A 17,658-nucleotide genomic window follows, 5' to 3' on the forward strand; every position below is an offset into this window, starting at 1 on the left:
CTCCCAGGGCAGCAGAACTCTTGCCAGTCTTCTGAGGCAAAGCAAGGCCAGTACCTGTCCAGGTATGTGCTCCTCATAGCCCAGTCTAGAGGTGTAAGCATCTTCTGCCCGGACACAGTCCATGGCGTGTTCCGCCTGTGGAGCCGTCCAGCTGTACACTTGGAAAGGAGTGGCTATCCTCTCAAAAGGGTGTCTCTGAACCCTGCATGGGGAGTGAAACAATCAGACAGTTTCTAAAGCAAGATTGCTTTCTATTCTAAGAATTTCCCCTCTGCTTCTGACAAGCACCAGAACAGAGCAGGCCTCAGGAGCAGCACAGTGACTTTCATGAACCAGTACAATAACCCACGACTGACTGGCACGGGCAGCATCTCTCAACAGCAGCTGGAAAAGCACACTTCACCCAGCAGCCCCTTGTGTCACCTGCCTGCTCCCAGCGGGTGACAGTCTCATCTGTATTTACTTTGACCCAAGAAGCAACACAGTATAATCACTCTTAAATGGGCAGATAGTCACAGTGGTGGCTGGAGGCCACTGCTAATTTCCAGCCCTTGCCTAGTGTCACTTTCATCTTCCTAATGAGCACAGCAGCAGCGCTCCTGAAAGCCACACAATGTGCCTGTCAGCCTGCACCCTGCCGAGCCCAGGCACTTCATTAAGTGGACTCTAAAGCATGACAGGCTTTTGCACAGGCCCTGCTGTCCTGGAGCAGAATAAACGGTCCCTGCAGCAAGGACACGAGAGTAAAACAATACCCTGTTGTTCTATTATTGTTGTTATTGCAGGAGCTAGAGGAAATTAAAGAAAATCAACATGCACAGACATGTTTCAAATAATTATTCTCTCCACCGTAAGCCTACGCAAAGCCTTTGTGTTGCTTTCCCTTGTATTTCTTGCTTCAGCCTCTTTTCTGGATTCAGGGAGAAGCACCTACTGATGAGGATACAGTTACATCAGGTGCTGCTGACATAAGCCAGGTGTTTCGTGGTCCTTGCTGCAGAGATGTGCACATCACAGCCACCCCCTGCTATGTGAGCTCAGAGAAAGCAGGCACTGCAATCCTTGCTGTACCAGCAGTGTCAAGTCCCACAGGGCTGAGCCTCCCCGAGCAACCTCCCACCGGAGCCCTCAAGGCAGCTAGAGAGGAAGGAGCACAGCTACCGTTTCTTCTGCAGAGCAGAGAAGTTTTTTTTGAAGGTAGGGCTGATCTGGTTAAGTAGTTCCACCAAGGAATGACTGAGAAAACTGGGGTTTGCAGGTTTGGGATTGAAGGTGTATGCAGTAGACCTGCAAGAGAGAACAGAAAGTCACAAGCCGATGTCATACCCCAGACTTCCCATACCCTAGGAATGTGGTACATAACAGCCTTCCATACATGCACTGTATGAACCACTAGGTTCAAGAAGGGGTTATATTTTATAGCTGGGAAGGACTGATTGCACAGAGCTTCCAAACACACCGAAAGGGCCTTTGCTTCACAGAGAAGCCAAGAGTAACACATAGCCATCCTGAACAGTGGGTGCCCTCTCAAGATGCCTTGTCTCACAGCTCCAGGCCTGCCAGATCCTCCCCTCCCAGTCACATCCTGCCAAACTCTAAAAGGCCACTTGTTTCATGTTCACTGGGCCACTTGGTCTTGGGACCTGCACTCACATGTGGACCCTTGGACTCATTACTTTTAACACTTATTTTTACAGATCTGGAGGGAAACAATGGACTCCAAATTACTTCTTCCACGAGCCAGTTTAACATGAAGCACTTCCACTTCATAATGAGACAAAAGGTACAAGTCTGCTTGATTTTTATCTTTTATATTTTAAGCTTGCCTTCTCTTCAGGCAGCTTTCTTCTCCTTCTGTACTTTATAACCTTGTATTTCAAAACACGGGGTTATGGTTGCCCAGGTGATTATTTGGATTGCAGGGTCAAAGCCACCCAAAGATGCTCCTGAGCTGATGGTTGCTCAGGTACAGCAGGGTTTCTGCTCTGAAGATCTCTCCTGTCCATCTTCAACTCCTAGGTCCCTGTTATAGGCTATTGGGCTGGACAGACCCTGCACCTCCCTCAGCAGAGCTGCTCAAGCAGCCCCTCACAGTCACTGCATTGAAATAAAACAAAGAGCCAGCCAAATCCGTGCCCAGCTCAGGAAGCTCTGACAGGCTGTGCTCTTGCTTTAGGGCACAGTGAGATAGCTGTAATGGTCAGGAAGGAATTCCCTCAACTCAAAATGCTCTAATTAGCTGACGACATTAAGGGATGTTTAAACTCTCCCTAAAGCATTGGGCAGTTCTCTGCTAGAGAAGTGGTACCAGGCACAACTGAACAGCCCAATCCAGTACAGCAGCTCCACAAACCATGGGAGCAGCGAATTAAACTGGCCTATTTCCCACAAAAAAAAAAGAAAGCAGCAATTGCTTGTTTGTGTGTGGGTTCTTTTCCCACAAGGAGGAACCTGTTACTCACTGATTCAAGTAAAATCCCCGGGTGGACGCAGTGATGCTGACGTGCCGATCCTCCACCGTGATGACGTACAAGTACATGAGGTCCCCATGCATTTTCCTGTTACCAGGTGGTGGGTTCCAGCCACTCATTGTCAATACCTTTAGGCACTGCAGAGGCTACAGAAGAACACAACAGAAGTAGTTCCTGTCATCAGGAAGTAATTCCCTTAAGTTAGAGCCATTCCATGTACATGGCAGATTCCTTTCACCTGCTGCTCTCGCATAGCTCCAGGACAAGAGCTCACATACCCCCTTGTCTTGGGAGCACAACCTTCCTCAACCCATGCGCAGTCACTAATTGGCCTCAGTTTGCTGCCTTGCACACCATAAGACCGGTAAAAACAGATGCCCTGGGCCTTTGGGCTGCACAAGGCATGGATTTCTTGCTGTACTGGTTTTCAAATGGCAGCTTCTAAACCAGAATCCCAGTGGGAGGGTATGGGAAAGATGAGGGTAATCTGTACTGTTCTGCACATCCAGTCTCCAGTACTCTGCAGAGAAATGCTGCTCTCCCTTCCCTGCCACCCTTCCCATAAGACTGGCCACTTCACACTCTGCAGGTGTCCAGACTCCGTGTCCAGTGCTTTGCACACAAATTCTTGGACTTTATTCTTTTGGCTAAGCAGTGCTATCCCAGCACTCATTAAGCATCAAGCAGAGCAAATCCCAAAGTCCGCTTCAGTGCAGCTTTCAGTCCCTGAACACCAGTTTGCTGCAAGGAATGTGTGGATAGCTGTTTGAATGACACAGGAGAACTCTACCTTCCAGTCTCTGTTCTGGGGCTGAAGGGCACACAGGGGTCTCTCTTTGCTACCTGGCAGGATATGTTCAGGAGGGGTGCAGTCAATTTGTTCCATTTCAGTACCTTTCTTCTTCCGTTTTCCACTGTCTAGAGTGGACAGAGAAAGAAAGTCAGTGATGAAAAGCACAGCATTGCCTTGGCCAGCAATTATTCAAGGAGGAATGCAGCAGTGCTCCAACTGCTTCTCTGCACTGATGTGGGGCAGCTGACCGTGTTAACGAAGCACAAGGAGTCAGGGGAATGCAAACACTGGCCACACCAGAGAGGCCTTTTTGCCCGTACCTCCCAGGTCTCCTTCAGTGAAGACACTCAGGAAGGACAGTGAATTACAGTCCACACCATTGAAAGCATCTGATGGGTCAAGACTCTTCAGAAGGTCCCGGATGTGACGCACGTGTATCCTGGCTTCTCGCACTGTGTATGGCTCTGATGAGGAAACAAACTGGAATGACACAGCTGCTCACTCCTCTGGCACACAGGTCTCCAGGGGAGCCACGGCAAAGGTCTCCCAGGTGGCCAAACCCACTCCCGATGAAAAGCCTCCCTCCTTCCCCCCCCGGGGGCTGCAGGAACTTGCCTTCCACCACTTTGAGCAGTGAGCCCTCCTGCAGCCCCTCAATCGTTTTCAGCTCAGCAAAGTTATCGAGGACGTTGCCATCCAGCTGCAGAGAGAAGCACGTCCGATGGCAGGTGTCCTCGCGGTCCATCAGAACTTGGTGGATCTCCTGCACCATCTCTTGAGGAGACACCTCACGGAGGGAAGAACAGAGTCACTCTCAATCCTCACCCGTGTTCCTGCCAAACTTTACCCCTCTGCTGCAGAATCAACCACCTCTTGCACCTCTCCAGGCCTGCAAAGGCAGACCCTGGCTCTCCCTCCTGGGAAGATCACCTCTGTCTCTGCTGGGAGGGCACTGCTACCTCGGCAGGGTTGGTCACCCCAGCTCCATCCCACAGGCTCAGCACCCAGAGGTGTAACAGCCTGGTGCTGTAGCGAGCACACAGCATGGGACAGAGGTGGTGGAGAGGGCAATGAAAGAATAGGAAGTGGTGGGGAAAACGGGCTCTTCCCATACCCATCACACTGTGCATTTGTGGTGAGGTTTGAATGATGCACATAGAGAACAGATTTTTTTCCTGTGCTCAACCCAATGTGGTACCTGCGGTGCAAGAAACCTCCCTGGCTCATGGATGGGGGCTGCTTCCCTCCCTCCTGCTCTGTTCCAGCACCTCTGACACTGCTCACAAGCTTGGCCCAGGGTAGTTTACATAAGCTGCTGTAAACAACGTGGCCTGCTATAATTAGCCTATTAAAACTAACAGCCAAGGGGATTTAAAGGAGACAAAAGCTGAGCTGAGAAACAGCAGTTTCACTGCACTCTCTGCTGCTCTGGGTGAGATAAGACTTCCTCCTGGGTTTAGACTCCACATGCCTCTCCTCAAAATTAGAGATACTTCATCCAAATGGTTTTTAATAAAGTATCAAGCTAAATCAGAGTATCAGTGAGGCACATCAAAGCCCAGCCTGATCTGGCAGCATATGTTACAGTCCACATGACATAGACTCTCTGTGCAGAAGGCAATCAGAGACTACATCATTTCCTGGACCTTCAGGCTGGTGCCAGGCAGCCTGTTGCCCATATCTCTTCTTCCTGCCTTATTCTCCAGGCAGCTTCTCTCCTGCACCCTCCAGCTTTGCTACTTCCTTCACTACTTAATCCCATCAGAGGATGGAAGACAAATGAGGGACCTGTGAGCAGCCTCAAGATGCTGTCCAGACCATGGTGGGTAACAGGGGCCTTCCTGGGCACAGTTCCCTCTCCCCTTTCCCACCTGGCTGAAGGGAGGGTGCTGTGTGTGCCTTGGCTCAAACCCTTCCCTCCTGCTCCAGCACCACCTCCATTCCCCTCCCCAGCTGGTGAAGGAGGTACCTGCAGGGAAAAGGGCTCTATTGCGGGTGCACAGATCTTGACAGTAAATCCTGTGTCCTGTATGACAATGACCTCCTGGTCGTTCCCATCTTCTCCTGGGTCAGCCTCCTCATGGCCATTCTGCCTGGCATCCTTCTCGCCCTTGAGGCTCTCGTGTGGGCCGCTGCCATTCATCAGTGCCATGCCAGACGGGTGCTCTGCGTGAGGAAAGAGGGATTTAGACAAGGTGAGAGCAGACGGATGGTCCTCTCTGAGGATGGAGAGGCTGGTTTGGACACCACCACCATCCCCTGGCCAACTCAAGCGACCCAGGGGTTAAAAGGCATCAAGTGTTTTATTCAGCACTTAGTGTTTACTAGACATAGGTGTGCCAGGCCCTGCCCCTCACAGCACCATCAACATGCTCTCGCTCGCCCGCGGGGTTCACATCTTCCACGAGGAAAGCAGGAAGGCTGGGTCAGGGTACAACACATTCAGCTGTCTGAAGAAGCCTCTTAATTAAAAGAAATGGGTGTGTGGTGCTTTGCGGCCCGGAGGCAGCTGTAACCTCTGCTCCAACATGTTACCCAGCTCCTAACATCCCTCCTGGTGCGCTGCTGCTCAGCAGAAGGGAGGGGAAGGTTTGGTTGCATTGCTCAGCGGGCATCACGTGGAGCCAGGTTACTCCACAGGCACACAAACAGCTCCCACGGCCCTGCCCACATCTTGCCACCCTCTGCATTTCCAGAATACTTCCCAGGGATGCTGTGGTGCCAGGGTGAGGCTCTGCACAGATCTCATTCCAGAGCAAGGTGACGCCATGTTGAACGCTCCTGCGGGCGTCAGAGGGTCGGGAGCTCTGTTGCACCCGCCCCAAGTGGTTTGTTTTCTTTTCCAGTAAGGCGAAGGGTGTCAGAAGGCTGATAAGATCTCGGAAGCTGTCACCTCCTAGAGCAGCCTCCACCCACCCAAGCAGGCTGGCACCATGCTGCAGAGGATGGAGGCACTGCCTGGGTAAGCTGCAACCAAGGAAAGAGCTGCTGGTGAGAGCATCTGGAAGGGAAAAGACCCCTTTGCCCCCAGCCTGGGAGCAGCGCATCACTGACCCATCCACCCAAGCAGCAAAGGATGGAGGGGAGCAGGCAGCACACCCCACAGGGTGTGTTGGCAGCACGGCTGTCCCATCCCAGCCATGCACACCCGGCCTCTGGACCCCAAGGTCACACATGGGGGGTTCCACCCTGGTGCTCCTGGTACCCACTCACAGGCAGCACAGATGGAGCAGGCTGGGGCTGTCCCCGGCAATGGGAACAGCCTCTCCAAGAGGCTGCACCAGGTCAGGGCAGCTCAAAGCCAGGTGAGCCCTCCCTCCAGCCAGCTCCATCTGGCAGGTCTCCTTCCTCCTCCTCACCACCAGCTGCGCTCCAGGGGAGATGGCAGCTCAGCCTCCATCATTTATGGAACACAGACTGGCGCTGCGGCTGCAAGACCTAAAGCTATCACCACCAGTTCTCACCCATCAGCCCCAACTGCTCTGGCAGCCCAGGAAAGTCATCCAACCTCCACCATGTGCAGCAACAGGGATGGAAACACTGCATCCCCTTGCAAGCCTCTGGAGCACAACACGAGGCTGCAGCAACAAGCCTTGCTCAAGTGTCCCCACAGGGGCATTCTCCTGCTCCAGACTATGACTGCCAACAGCAAACCCACTTCAGAGTGTGTCAGTGCTGAATTAGGACACGGTGAAAGAGCAAGAAGCAAGGAAAGCATTCCCATTCCAAAGGCAGCAGGTAGCAGAGCCACCTTCAGCAGCCTCTGCTGCCTTCAGCATCTCGCCAGCTGCTGCTCATGTTCCCCGTCACTTCCCTCCTGTCCCCAGCATGAGCTGTTCATTGCTTTGACAGATGAAGCCACGGGCAAGCCAGACGAGAGGCCTGGCTCCAGCAAGCTGCGGTCATGCTAAAAAGGAGGAAGAAAAGCTCCACACTAAAGTGCCCCAAGAGCTGTGGTTTCAGAACAACCACACCATGCCCAGAGGGAACACACGGCCACGCTCCCGGCCTGCCCGAGCACCCGGAGCAGGAGGGACAGCAGGAAAGCTACTTCAGGAACACTGCAGGCAGGGCTGCCAGCACAGGCTGACCGGCCAGGCCACCGAGCCAGGCTCGGCCCTGCCCCTGCCCACCCAAGCAGGGCAGGATCACAGACCTGTTCTCCTGCTGTAGCAGCCAGAAAGGGGAGGCAGAATGTAGCTCCGAGGCAGGCTGCAGCACTGCTTTGCAGTCTGCTCTGCACCATGCTTCAGGCACACTCCTGACGCTAGTCATTGTGCTATATACTTGAGCAAGGATGCTTTCCAACCCTGACTTATCAGCCCGAGCAACACAGGTGCTGAAGCTACTCCTGTGCCACCGTGCCTGGCAGAATATTCCCAACAGGGACACTGACACCCTAATGGTTTTGGTTTACAGCTTTTTTCTAAGCAAGACCCACAGTGAAAAGTCACCACAAGGACCATGCTTCTGCCTTTCACTGCTGGGTGGTACCAGAACCCCAAGCTACTGTTTTGGACATCAGAAAACTTGCTTGTCTGCAGAAACACAACACAGTTGCACTTCCCATCCCTCTTTTCCTACCTGGGTGAAGGCTGGGCCAGTCCAGCTCTGCGCTCTATAACAGAAGAGACATGTAGAGGCAACACCTTCATGTCTCCATATGCCAGCAGATGCAGTGCCAGCCAGCACTGTCTTTGGACACAGAAGTTGAGCGCGATGAGCCAGCCCGGCTGTCCTGCACGTTCACCCTCTGATGCAAGGCCAGCGCAGGCTTTCAGCGGGTGCTTATGGATGGGGCTGTGTGGATGAGGTTTGTTTCAAGCCCGGCTGACAGGCAGGGTGCTGGAGGACCTGCTGACTCACCCCATGTGCTCTCCTGACGGGAAGCAGAGCTTCACCCTCCTGCCTTAAAGTGGGTCACTGGTTCTTACCATGGCCGCAGACCGGCTGTGCCACGGCCTCAGGCAGGGAGAGGCTCAATTCCAGTGTGCTCGAGTGGCAGGGAGAGCAACAGGGACACCTGCAAGGCACCTGCACAGACCCCTCTGCTGTCACTGACTGGGTTCAAGCCCAACAGGGCAGTAGTTGTGTTCAGGGGCCTGCAGAACAAGGCACCAGGCCATGGAAGTCAGTTCGGTCCCTGGGAGCCCCACAGCTGCTGCTCAGACAAGCAAAGAGACCCCTCCTGTATTGCCCTCTCCACCAAAGGCTGTGAACTGCAGCCTCCCCCCTCATCCCAAGGGATGCAGGAGCATCCCAGCAAGACCCCTCCTTGTCTCGTAGCCACAAGTGCAGCTGAGGCTGCTGCCCTGCAGCTTGTGCTGGCCGGCTGCCCAGCTGTAACACTCTCATTGCCACTCGGAGCACAGTGTGAGCAAACCTCAAACACACACAGGAGGAAGGCGTCAGGAGAATGGGCAGGAGACAGCAGACACCACCTCACCGGAGGCAGTGGCCCACAGCTCGCAGCTGGTACAGAGGATGAGCACAAGGATTAACCTTCATCCTTGCACCTGGATAACGTGACACGCCAAGGTGAAGGCCCTGCTCTAATCATGCTTCCCATTTACAGTGATCCTGCACCTCAGGAACCCGGTCAGTCAGGATCCCGATGCAAAAGAGGGTGCAGACCTGAACCTGGGCACTGCTGGCTGCATACAGCATAGATCACAGGAAGTGTTCATTAATAACTGATTAAGGTTCAAACAGGTCTTCTAAACCAGGTCAGGCACTAATCCTTTCCTTAGATTATCAGGTCAAAAGGACACACTACATTGGTGCTGTGAGCTAGCCTGGTCTGGAGGGACTGCTCTGTAGATGAGTGCACCTCTGTGGTGCACATCTGGATGGGATATGTCATTGCCTTCCCCCTTTTCATTCTGCTGTGAAATGAAAGCATCACCTCATCTCCCCTCTCCTCACCCTGCCCCATCCCACGGGCACATGCAGCCACCCAACCCTGTTACAGGCACACAGTGCTTTGGCTACACAGCACCATGCCACGGAGCACCTAGGAGTGTGAGCTTCTTTTTCTTCCTCTTCTTCTTCTGCTGCTGCTGCTGCTTGAGGGGCAGTGCCTGCGGGTCAGGATCAGAGCCTGACCTGTCACTGGGGCAGGCAGCAGGGTCCATCACTACAAAACCAGTACTTGTGTCCCGAGCCTTGGATGAGGGTTGTGCCGCCCGTGCCCCCCGGCGCGGTGTCCTTTGTGCCGGTGGGGTGCTCCCCACGCTCGAGGGCAGAGCAGTACCTCCGTGTTCCAGCACACTGCCCAAGCCCCCTGAAGCTGTGTCCAAACTCAAGGCTGCTCGTCCCTCACTGTAGCCCTGGCCACTGGGACGTGCTCCAGGGGCCGCATCCCCCCCATCAGCTGCTGCCACGTGCTTCTCCTGGAGGCAGGATCTAGGGGCTAAGCTGCTGTCCTCAAGTTTCACGCAGCTCTGGCAGGCCTCAAGCAACTGAGCATGATCCAGCAGCCCCGGAGGCCCTTCCCCAAGGTCGGCTGGAAGGACAGCCACCGCACGGGATGCCTCTGCCTGCTGGAGCAGGCCGGCAGCGCCAGCCACGGCTCTCCCAGAGCTCATATCCCACACCAGCACTGCTCCTTCTTCACCCTTGGCTTGGGGCAGGTCTTGGATGCACTGGGTGCACTTCTGGAGGCTTCCAGTCACCACCTCGCTGGGGATGATGTCTGGATAGAGCCCAGCACACGGGGCAGCTTCTGGGCCGGCGGCAGAGCCCATGGCAGGCTTTGGTAAGAGGGGAGCCCTCTCATCGGCAGAGCTGGAGCTGCGCGTGTGGAAGATGAGGTCGGTGACTTGCCTGCAGCAGTTTGAGAAGAGGCCGTTCCCCATGGTCACGCAGCGCCGGGTGAGCAGAGCTCTGTTGGTTCACACACACACGCTGGAGTCCCCACGAGGCACAGCTCCCACACGGCAGCTCCCGCCCTCCGCAGCCAGGACCGTCTCCAAAGGCAGCTCCCACCCGGCCCCGGCGCGGCAGGACACGGACGGGGCTGCAGCTGCGTCCAGCCGGGCTCGCTGCAGCCTCCATCCACTGCTCACGCTGCCAGGAGCTCCCCGAGCAGCTGGGGCTGCCCTGTCCCTGCCGCGCCAGCACAAACCAGACACGTCCTACCAGGTTCCTCGGGCACGCTCGCAGGGGGATGCTGCCCGGAGGGGGATATAAATAGCTGGATCTCGAGGGCTGCACCAGTGCAGCATGGGACCAGTGCTAGAGCGCTGCCAAACCTGTAAGCAAGTGAGATTCATTGAATTACAAGGCGAGGGCAGTTACTATGGCACGCCTGGGCCCAGGCACAGCCATCCATACTAAGCAGCCGAGCACAAAACAGGCAGGCACTGACCCAGGGACCGGTTTCCAGCCGAGCTCTCTGTCCTCCCAGCCTGCCCCGCCGTATCAAGCACCAACAAACCACAAAAGCACATGCAAGGCCCCAGCACCGCTCCTCTCCCGTGCTGCTTTAAGGAATCCTGGCAACCGAGGCAGGGATTATGGAGCTGGAGGTTCCTGCAGCACCCATGGAGGCTGCAGCACAGGCCGCAGCATGCCCGCACTGAGGCTGTGCCTCAGCCCGCTCCTTGGGCCCCTCCGTGCACAGCACATCCCATCCGCACACTGCTCCAGCTCAGCCACTTGGGTCCCTTCAGAGGTCCTGGGGTCCTGGGACACACACGAGGAGCCGGATGCTTCAAGCACAGGATGTGATGTGAGCGCTGCAGCCTGGACCTGCCTGGGAGAGCCTCGTGTCTGCTCACAGACCCAGCGAGCCCATGCCTGGGCAGCACAAGCGGTGGCTTCCTTGGCAAGCCTTGGAGCGGTCAACACAGCTTCATGGACGGGAAGGGCAGGGCTCTGCACTGAGCAGAAGGAGAACACACAGCACATCCCCAGCACAGATACACCCAAACCAGAACAAAGCCAAGACAACACAGCTCACACACGAGCGCTTGCTCCAGGCCAGTGCCACACACACGAGCCCATCTCCAAAGGCAGCCCTGGGAAGGCTGAGAGCAGCCCCAGATTCTCCATACCAGTGAGCCACCTGCCCGGACAAAGGCAGGAACAGGCTGAAAACCAGCCCAAAAGCAAACCCTGGCTGGCTTCTGCTGTCCTTTAAAGAGCAATCTGAGAAGTCTCTCCCACCCCAACTCATCAGAGCTCCTGCTCCAGTAACCAAGGAGCCCCAGGCACTCCCCATGTGAGCGAGGGCCTTGGAGCCCTGAGACAAGACCTCCGTTAGCCCCATGAGCCAGCACCAACTTTCAGACCACACCAGCATCAGTAACCTGTGGCTTTCTGATGATGCTCAAAGGAGTTTAAATATCCTGATAGCTCCAACTCTTCCTCCTTACCAAGGAGGACTCAAGCCAAAGCAAGTTCAGAGCAGACACGGAGGCTGGTGTCAGAACAGCAAATGCAAATTATGCTTTAGCTGAATAATAAATGAAAATCAAAAATAGTTTAATGACTGTAAGTAAATGGGTGGAATGAACAGGGATCAGCTCCAGAGAGGGCCCTGCTGGAAGCATTTCTGCAGGACAAGCTGGCAGGGGATGGTGTCCCCTCCGCCCCCCCCAGCGGAAACCACAGCTTCCCAAAGACCTCCTGCACCTGAGGTGCAACAAGCACCTCTTTTAGTAAGGGCCCACAGTGAAGTTGGAGCTGCTCTACAGCCCTCATTAACTCAAATTGGCTGTGACCCACCTGTGGGTACAGGAATAAGCACTGCATTTATGCTACAGCAGCTTTACCACACTGAGGACTGACTCGCACAGTGGGGCCGCAGCATGTGGTGCTCTCCAGGGATGGTAAGTGGGAAGTTATTCATTCCCAGCTCTTGTGCATCCACAGTAAAATTTGGCTGGATAAACCTAAACAACTCAAGCCACATTCCAGTCTACTTAGAAGTGTGTGGCTTTTCTGTATTCCATGGATAGTGGGACATTTGCATTGCAGCCATGCCCCAGGGCACTCACGGGGTCCCACAGCTGCTGCTCAGGCATTACAAGCACTGAAATGCCTCATGCTTTGCATCTGGCACCCCAAGATACCCACACTGTCCCCGCCACATCTGGGAACTACATTCAAACCCATCTGTAAACTTCCTCTCTGGCCAAACCTTTGGAAGCTGACTCCTGGAACTATGTGGCTGGGTGACCCTGCTACAGCAAAGTGCAATTCAAACACCACCGAAATGGGGAGCAAAGACTAGGGCATGAGGCAAAGTGCAAAGATCAGCACCAACAAAACCAGCAACTGTTAGGAAAAGCACGTTTCTCGGATTGCAGGAGAGCCCAATGAAGGAATCATGTTTCAGAAGACATCGAGAATTAGTCAATAATTCTCCAAGCACATGTGTTTGATTCTGGCACATACCTTGGTTTCAGAAAGCCACTGAGACAGAGTGAGCCCAGGACCATGAACTACCTGTTAGATCCCGCATGCAGCAGAACATCAACAGAACCACAGCTCCGCACTGTCCCAGGGAGTCTCCAGCTTCAGCCCATGCTACCACTGACATGTGTCACCACAACCACAGCGGCTCTGGAGAAAACTCCATGCAGCACAAGCCTGGAAAGACCAACTGCACCACTACTGAGAGCCCTACAGAGACATTACCAGGGCCGAGACCCCGGAGGTGATGGCAGGGACCTGTGGGCAGGGTCTGCAGTGAGATCCAATGGCTGTGATGTCCTCAGCAGCTCCTGCTGCCTTCCTGCATCCTGCGGCACAGATGTGCCCATTGCCCGCAGCCTCCCACCCCTCAGCTCTGTGCCAGCCGCAGGGAAACAGGCTGGGCAGCTGCTCCCATGGCTCTGCGAGCTGGGAACCTCACCCATCCCACGGAGACCCATCTGACAGTGCCCACTCACAGGGCACCCTGCATGGCACCGCTTGCTAACAGGCAGCATCCCCATTACCACCTCCAGTCTCCCCGAAGCACAGCAGTGGGAGGTCAGCTAGCAGAGAGCCTGCGAGGGAGGGCTGGATTCAGGCTAATCCGACCTGCAGGAGCTCCAGGCAAGGAGGGCAAGAGTCACCATCCTGCAGTTTTGTGTTGTTGGGCAGTAACTAAAGGAAGAAGGAACCCAGATCCCTGCTCATCCCAGCCTCACTGATGTTAAAGAGCTGGAACACAACAGAAAGCTCAGCTGGCAAACGAGTATGTGCAAACTCCAGCACATCAGCCACGCTCTTGTGGGAGGTGAGAACCAAGCACTAACCCTTAGACAGCCTTGCTACTACTGGCAAGAAACAAGCTGCTTCGAAAACAGCACAGCCACTGCCATCATGGGAAGAGCTACACTCTGGTTTTTACTCTTTGCACCCATCCAAACACAAGTGACTTTGGGAAGTAACACCGTGCGCTGGTGCTACTCCTCAGACACAAATGAAAACCCCACAAACCTCAGGCCTCTCAGGCTTCTAGAAATAACCATTTCTAGTGCAGCCCATAGAGCAGGATGCAGGAAAGCAGAGCGCGCGCTGGAGACCTGGGGAGCTGCCAAGCTCAGTCACCTACAGACGACGAAGACAAACACGGGGCTCTGCGACACAGCGCTGGGTTCGGTGTGCACGAGGCAGTTCTGGAGGTGGATTCCTGAGGTGCTCCTGACCTACTTACTTACACTTCCCACTGGGAAACCCAGGAGCAAGACAGAGCAGCCGCGTCCAGCGGGAGCTCAGCTCCCATCCCACCGGCAGAACCGCCTCGGACACCGTCCCCAGCGTTCCCATCCCCCTTGTGCACGATGCTGTTATCACACTCCTTTCCTCTCCTTAACCTTGGAGCAGCGATCAGATTTCTCTTGCACAACATTGCTCCGATTCTCCCCCCAACGCCTGTTACAGCTGCATATAAAAAACCCCCAGTGCCAGCAATTCAGCCCTTTCCAAAACACCAGCGAGCCTCCAAGGTCGCGCCACAGACAGTGATAGCAGATCCCGAGATAAGGAATCAGCCTCCTGACCTTGGTAGTAACACACACTACACTTGCCGCCACAGCAGTTTTCCATAACCACCTGCATTCCCCACTTCTCTAACACAAGACTTGCCTTAAGATACGGCTGCCTGGGAAGAGCAGGGAGAGAGGCACCCAGCTATAAAAAGCAAATCTTTAGCCAAGGCAGGGTTGAAAAGCTTTCTGTGGTAGCTCAAAGCCCGGCTCAACTTGCAGGAGGCAAGCCTAAGGCAGTGACAACTGCAGGAGCACAAGTAACCCAAGAAATGCTGCACACAGTGACCATCTCCTGATCTTCCGCTAGCTAACAGAAACGTAACTACACCATAGCTGCCCCCATCAGAAATCCTTTCAAGAAGCTCATGTTCTTGTGCTTCCACACTGAGGACAGAGTGGCCCCAACAGTTCTGACTGCCTTGGACACAGGGAGTAGCAGCCATCAGCCCCCTTGCCTGTGGAGGTGAGGAAAACACCTCCAAAGGGTGCAAGCCCTGGTGCCGGGCACAGCAGCGGGGTCCATTTCCACATGGACCACTGCCCTCGGAACAAGCAGGGTGCCCACCACGTGCACTGGAGCAGAGGCCGGTTTTCCCTGGCAGAAACAGAGGCCAGGATCCAGAGCCTGGACAACACGGCCAGGCTGCCCCACGGCAGCACCTCTGCCTGGGAGCCACGGGCCAGCGCCTCAGCCCCGGCTCCCAGACAAGACAAGAGCCTTGCTCCCATCCCGGTGCCCGAGCAATCCGCAGCGCTCATCCGGGCAGGATTCTTCCACCTCCAGCCGCCCCCTGAGAGGCTGCGTTTCACCACATAACTCTTTAACCCAGCTGCTGGCACTGCCCCGCTCTAAACCCCAGTGTGCAGGGGGTAATGCTCCCTACTCTTGAACCGCATCCAAACCGCTCCAGCACCAAGCCACCAATGAACTTTGCTTTAGGTGACAAACTTCAAACGCTCGCCTCGCCCCCAGAGAGGCAGGGGAGGGAGGAAGCGGTGGGTCACTCACTGAGCGCATACGGTGCCCAGGACGAAGGCCAGCACAAACCACGCTGCTGCCACCCTTCTGCACAGTAAAGACCACGGGAAAAGAGGGGCCCAAAATGGGTGCTCAGGACTGTAACTACTTGAAGACCCAAAGCACCAAACCCAGCAGAGCCCAGGGCAAGGGGTGGCCTCACAGCGCTGTGCCCGGAGCCCTGCAGCAGGCGCTGTGGTTGGTCAGGACGTGGGGCTGTGCCTGAGCCGCTCAGGCTCGGATTTAACGCAGGAACAGCCTGCGAGTAACCGGTTAAACCGTGCAGCTTTCAGCGGAGGCCCCAGCACGCACCGGTCCTTCCCGGGAAGCCGCAGTCCTCCCTCCCGAGCGCTTCCCCACGTGTCGGTGCTGCCGTCCCCCGAAGTGTCCGGATCCCCCAGCCCGCTCCTGCCCTCCCAACCGCCGCCAACGACCAGGGCTCGGGCAGCCCCTGCGGCCCCCCCCGCGTCACCGCACCCAGGGCCCGGCCCCGCTCCCCAGGCCCGGGCGGGGAGGGCCGGGGCAGAGCGCGGGGCCCCGGAGCGGCCGCTCCCCCGCCCCCCGCGGCCGCGCGGCCCGATGAAGGTGACCTTCACCGGAGCTCCCCGCGCCGCCGGGACGGGCCGGGGGGCACCGCACAGCGCGGCCCGGCCCCCGCCGCCTCTCCCGGCCCCGTTCTCGGGCTCGGCCTCGCCGGGACACGGCCGAACGGCGGCGATCGCGCGTCCCGGCCCCGCCGCGGCCTCGGGCCCCGGCAGCCAGCGCCTCCCGGGGTGCGCGGCGGCACCGGTGCGGGCTGCGCGGAGCCTCCCCGAGCCGCACAGCGGAAACCGGGCCCCGGAACGGCTTCCCCGACAGGAACGGGGCCCCTCGGCCCAAGGAGCCGGCAGCGCGGCCCCGCGGCGGGGCAGAGCCGGCCTGGGCCCGGGCCGCTTCGGTGGGGTCCCCCCGGGCAGGACGCGCCGCTGGAGTTGTCAAAAGTGCCCCGGGACCGCACCGCGTCCCCGGACCCTGCTTCCCGCACCCCGCGCTCTGCCCGGCGGGCCCCGGGGCCCCGGCGCCTGGAAGCGGAGCACAGAGCCCGCACTGCCGGCACCGGCACCCCCCGGACGGGCACCCCCGCCCCGCCCCGCGCCCCCCCGCAGGCCCCGTCCGGGGCTGCTGCGGCTCCCCCCTTACCGGGCCGCTGCTGCGCGTCCGCCGGGCTCCTGCCGCGGGGCCCCGGGGGCTGCTCGGTGCCCTGCGCCGCGGCCGGCGCCATCGCGTCCGCTTTAATGACCATGGGCCGCGCCGAGCCCCGCGCCCGCCCGCCGCGAAGGACAGCGCCGCTCCGCACCCACGTGGTGCCGCGACCCCGCCGCCGCTACGGCCGCTACGGCGCGCCGCCCGGGACAACCCCCGCGCCCGGCAGCAACGCCTTAAAGGGGCAGCGCCGCTCCCCGGCCCGGCCTGCAGCAGCCGCCTTCCGGGGCGCCGCACCGGGACCGGGCTGCGGGGACGCGCTGCCAGCCAGCTCGGCGCCGTTCGGCTCGGCCCGGTCCGGTGGGGGTCCGGCACAGGGCAGGGAGACCCCCGGAACCCCGGGAAGGTCACGGGCCTCCGTAGCCGCCCCTCCCGCCCGGCTGAGTGCGACCTTCCCGCAGGCCGCAAGGTCGCGGCTGGGGCGGGCAGCGCCGGGGGCCTCGGTGCTGGGGAGCGGTGCCCGGTGCTGCCCCGGGGGCCCAGGCCCACAGGGTCGGGTGCGGAGCTGCTCCGGCCCCGCGTGGTGCGGTGTACCCGGGGGGGCAGCGGGCACGGAACAGGGGCAGGGGTTCTAGAGCCAAACTGTGCCCAGGGCCGGGACCCGCTGCCCTCGCCGCTGGTGAACACGGGCTCCAGCCACACGTGCATTTAACAGAGCTACAAGGGTTTGGGCTGAAGGGGCTCTACAGCTCATCCAGCTCCAACCCCTGCCAGGGCAGGGACCCCTTCCACTGGAGCAGCTGCTCCAAGCCCCTGTGTCCAACCTGGCCTTGAGCACTGCCAGGGATGGGGCAGCCACAGCTTCTCTGGGCACCCTGTGCCAGCGCCTCAGCACCCTCCCAGGGAACAGCTTCTGCCTAAGAGCTCAGCTCAGTCTCTCTTTTAAAGCTGTCACCCCCTATCCTGTCACTACAATCCCCAATGAATTACCCCCACTTCCTGTAGCCCCCCCTTAGGGATTCGAAGGCCACTGTGAGGCTCCCTGGAGTCTTTGGCAGGAATGAGCCCAGAGATGTCGATGGTCCATGGCGCCGGGGCAGGACAGGACAACCCTCTGCAGACCTCAATCTCTTTATTAAGAAAAAGGCATATTACAACAGCTCCTAAAGTACAGCTCCATACTCTAGTTTCTGGCTATTAATGCGTTTT

The 17,658-nt window shown here is 57.4% G+C and overlaps 1 protein-coding gene across 2 annotated transcripts in view; it reads right to left on the reverse strand.

Moving 5' to 3' along the window:
• The window catches only part of CLUH (clustered mitochondria homolog), a 32,318-nt gene extending 15,716 nt beyond the window's left edge, over window positions 1-16,602 (reverse strand). Inside the window, exons 1-8 of one of the 2 annotated variants that reach the window (XM_034068767.1) lie at window positions 16,447-16,602; window positions 5,234-5,430; window positions 3,880-4,051; window positions 3,585-3,728; window positions 3,262-3,389; window positions 2,463-2,617; window positions 1,162-1,287; window positions 55-202 (exon numbers count right to left, since the gene is read on the reverse strand). In XM_034068767.1, the coding sequence (XP_033924658.1) occupies window positions 55-202; window positions 1,162-1,287; window positions 2,463-2,617; window positions 3,262-3,389; window positions 3,585-3,728; window positions 3,880-4,051; window positions 5,234-5,430; window positions 16,447-16,549 (1,173 nt within the window). In that variant the 5' untranslated portion in view covers window positions 16,550-16,602. Of the gene's footprint in view, window positions 1-54; window positions 203-1,161; window positions 1,288-2,462; window positions 2,618-3,261; window positions 3,390-3,584; window positions 3,729-3,879; window positions 4,052-5,233; window positions 5,431-15,579; window positions 15,602-16,446 lie in introns of those variants that run through there. The other variant, XM_031053643.2, reaches the window with a different exon arrangement.
• Between the last annotated feature and the right edge of the window lie 1,056 nt (window positions 16,603-17,658).

The sequence above is a fragment of the Melopsittacus undulatus genome, chromosome 13 (assembly GCF_012275295.1).
Source record: "Melopsittacus undulatus isolate bMelUnd1 chromosome 13, bMelUnd1.mat.Z, whole genome shotgun sequence".
Classification (NCBI taxonomy): domain Eukaryota; kingdom Metazoa; phylum Chordata; class Aves; order Psittaciformes; family Psittaculidae; genus Melopsittacus; species Melopsittacus undulatus.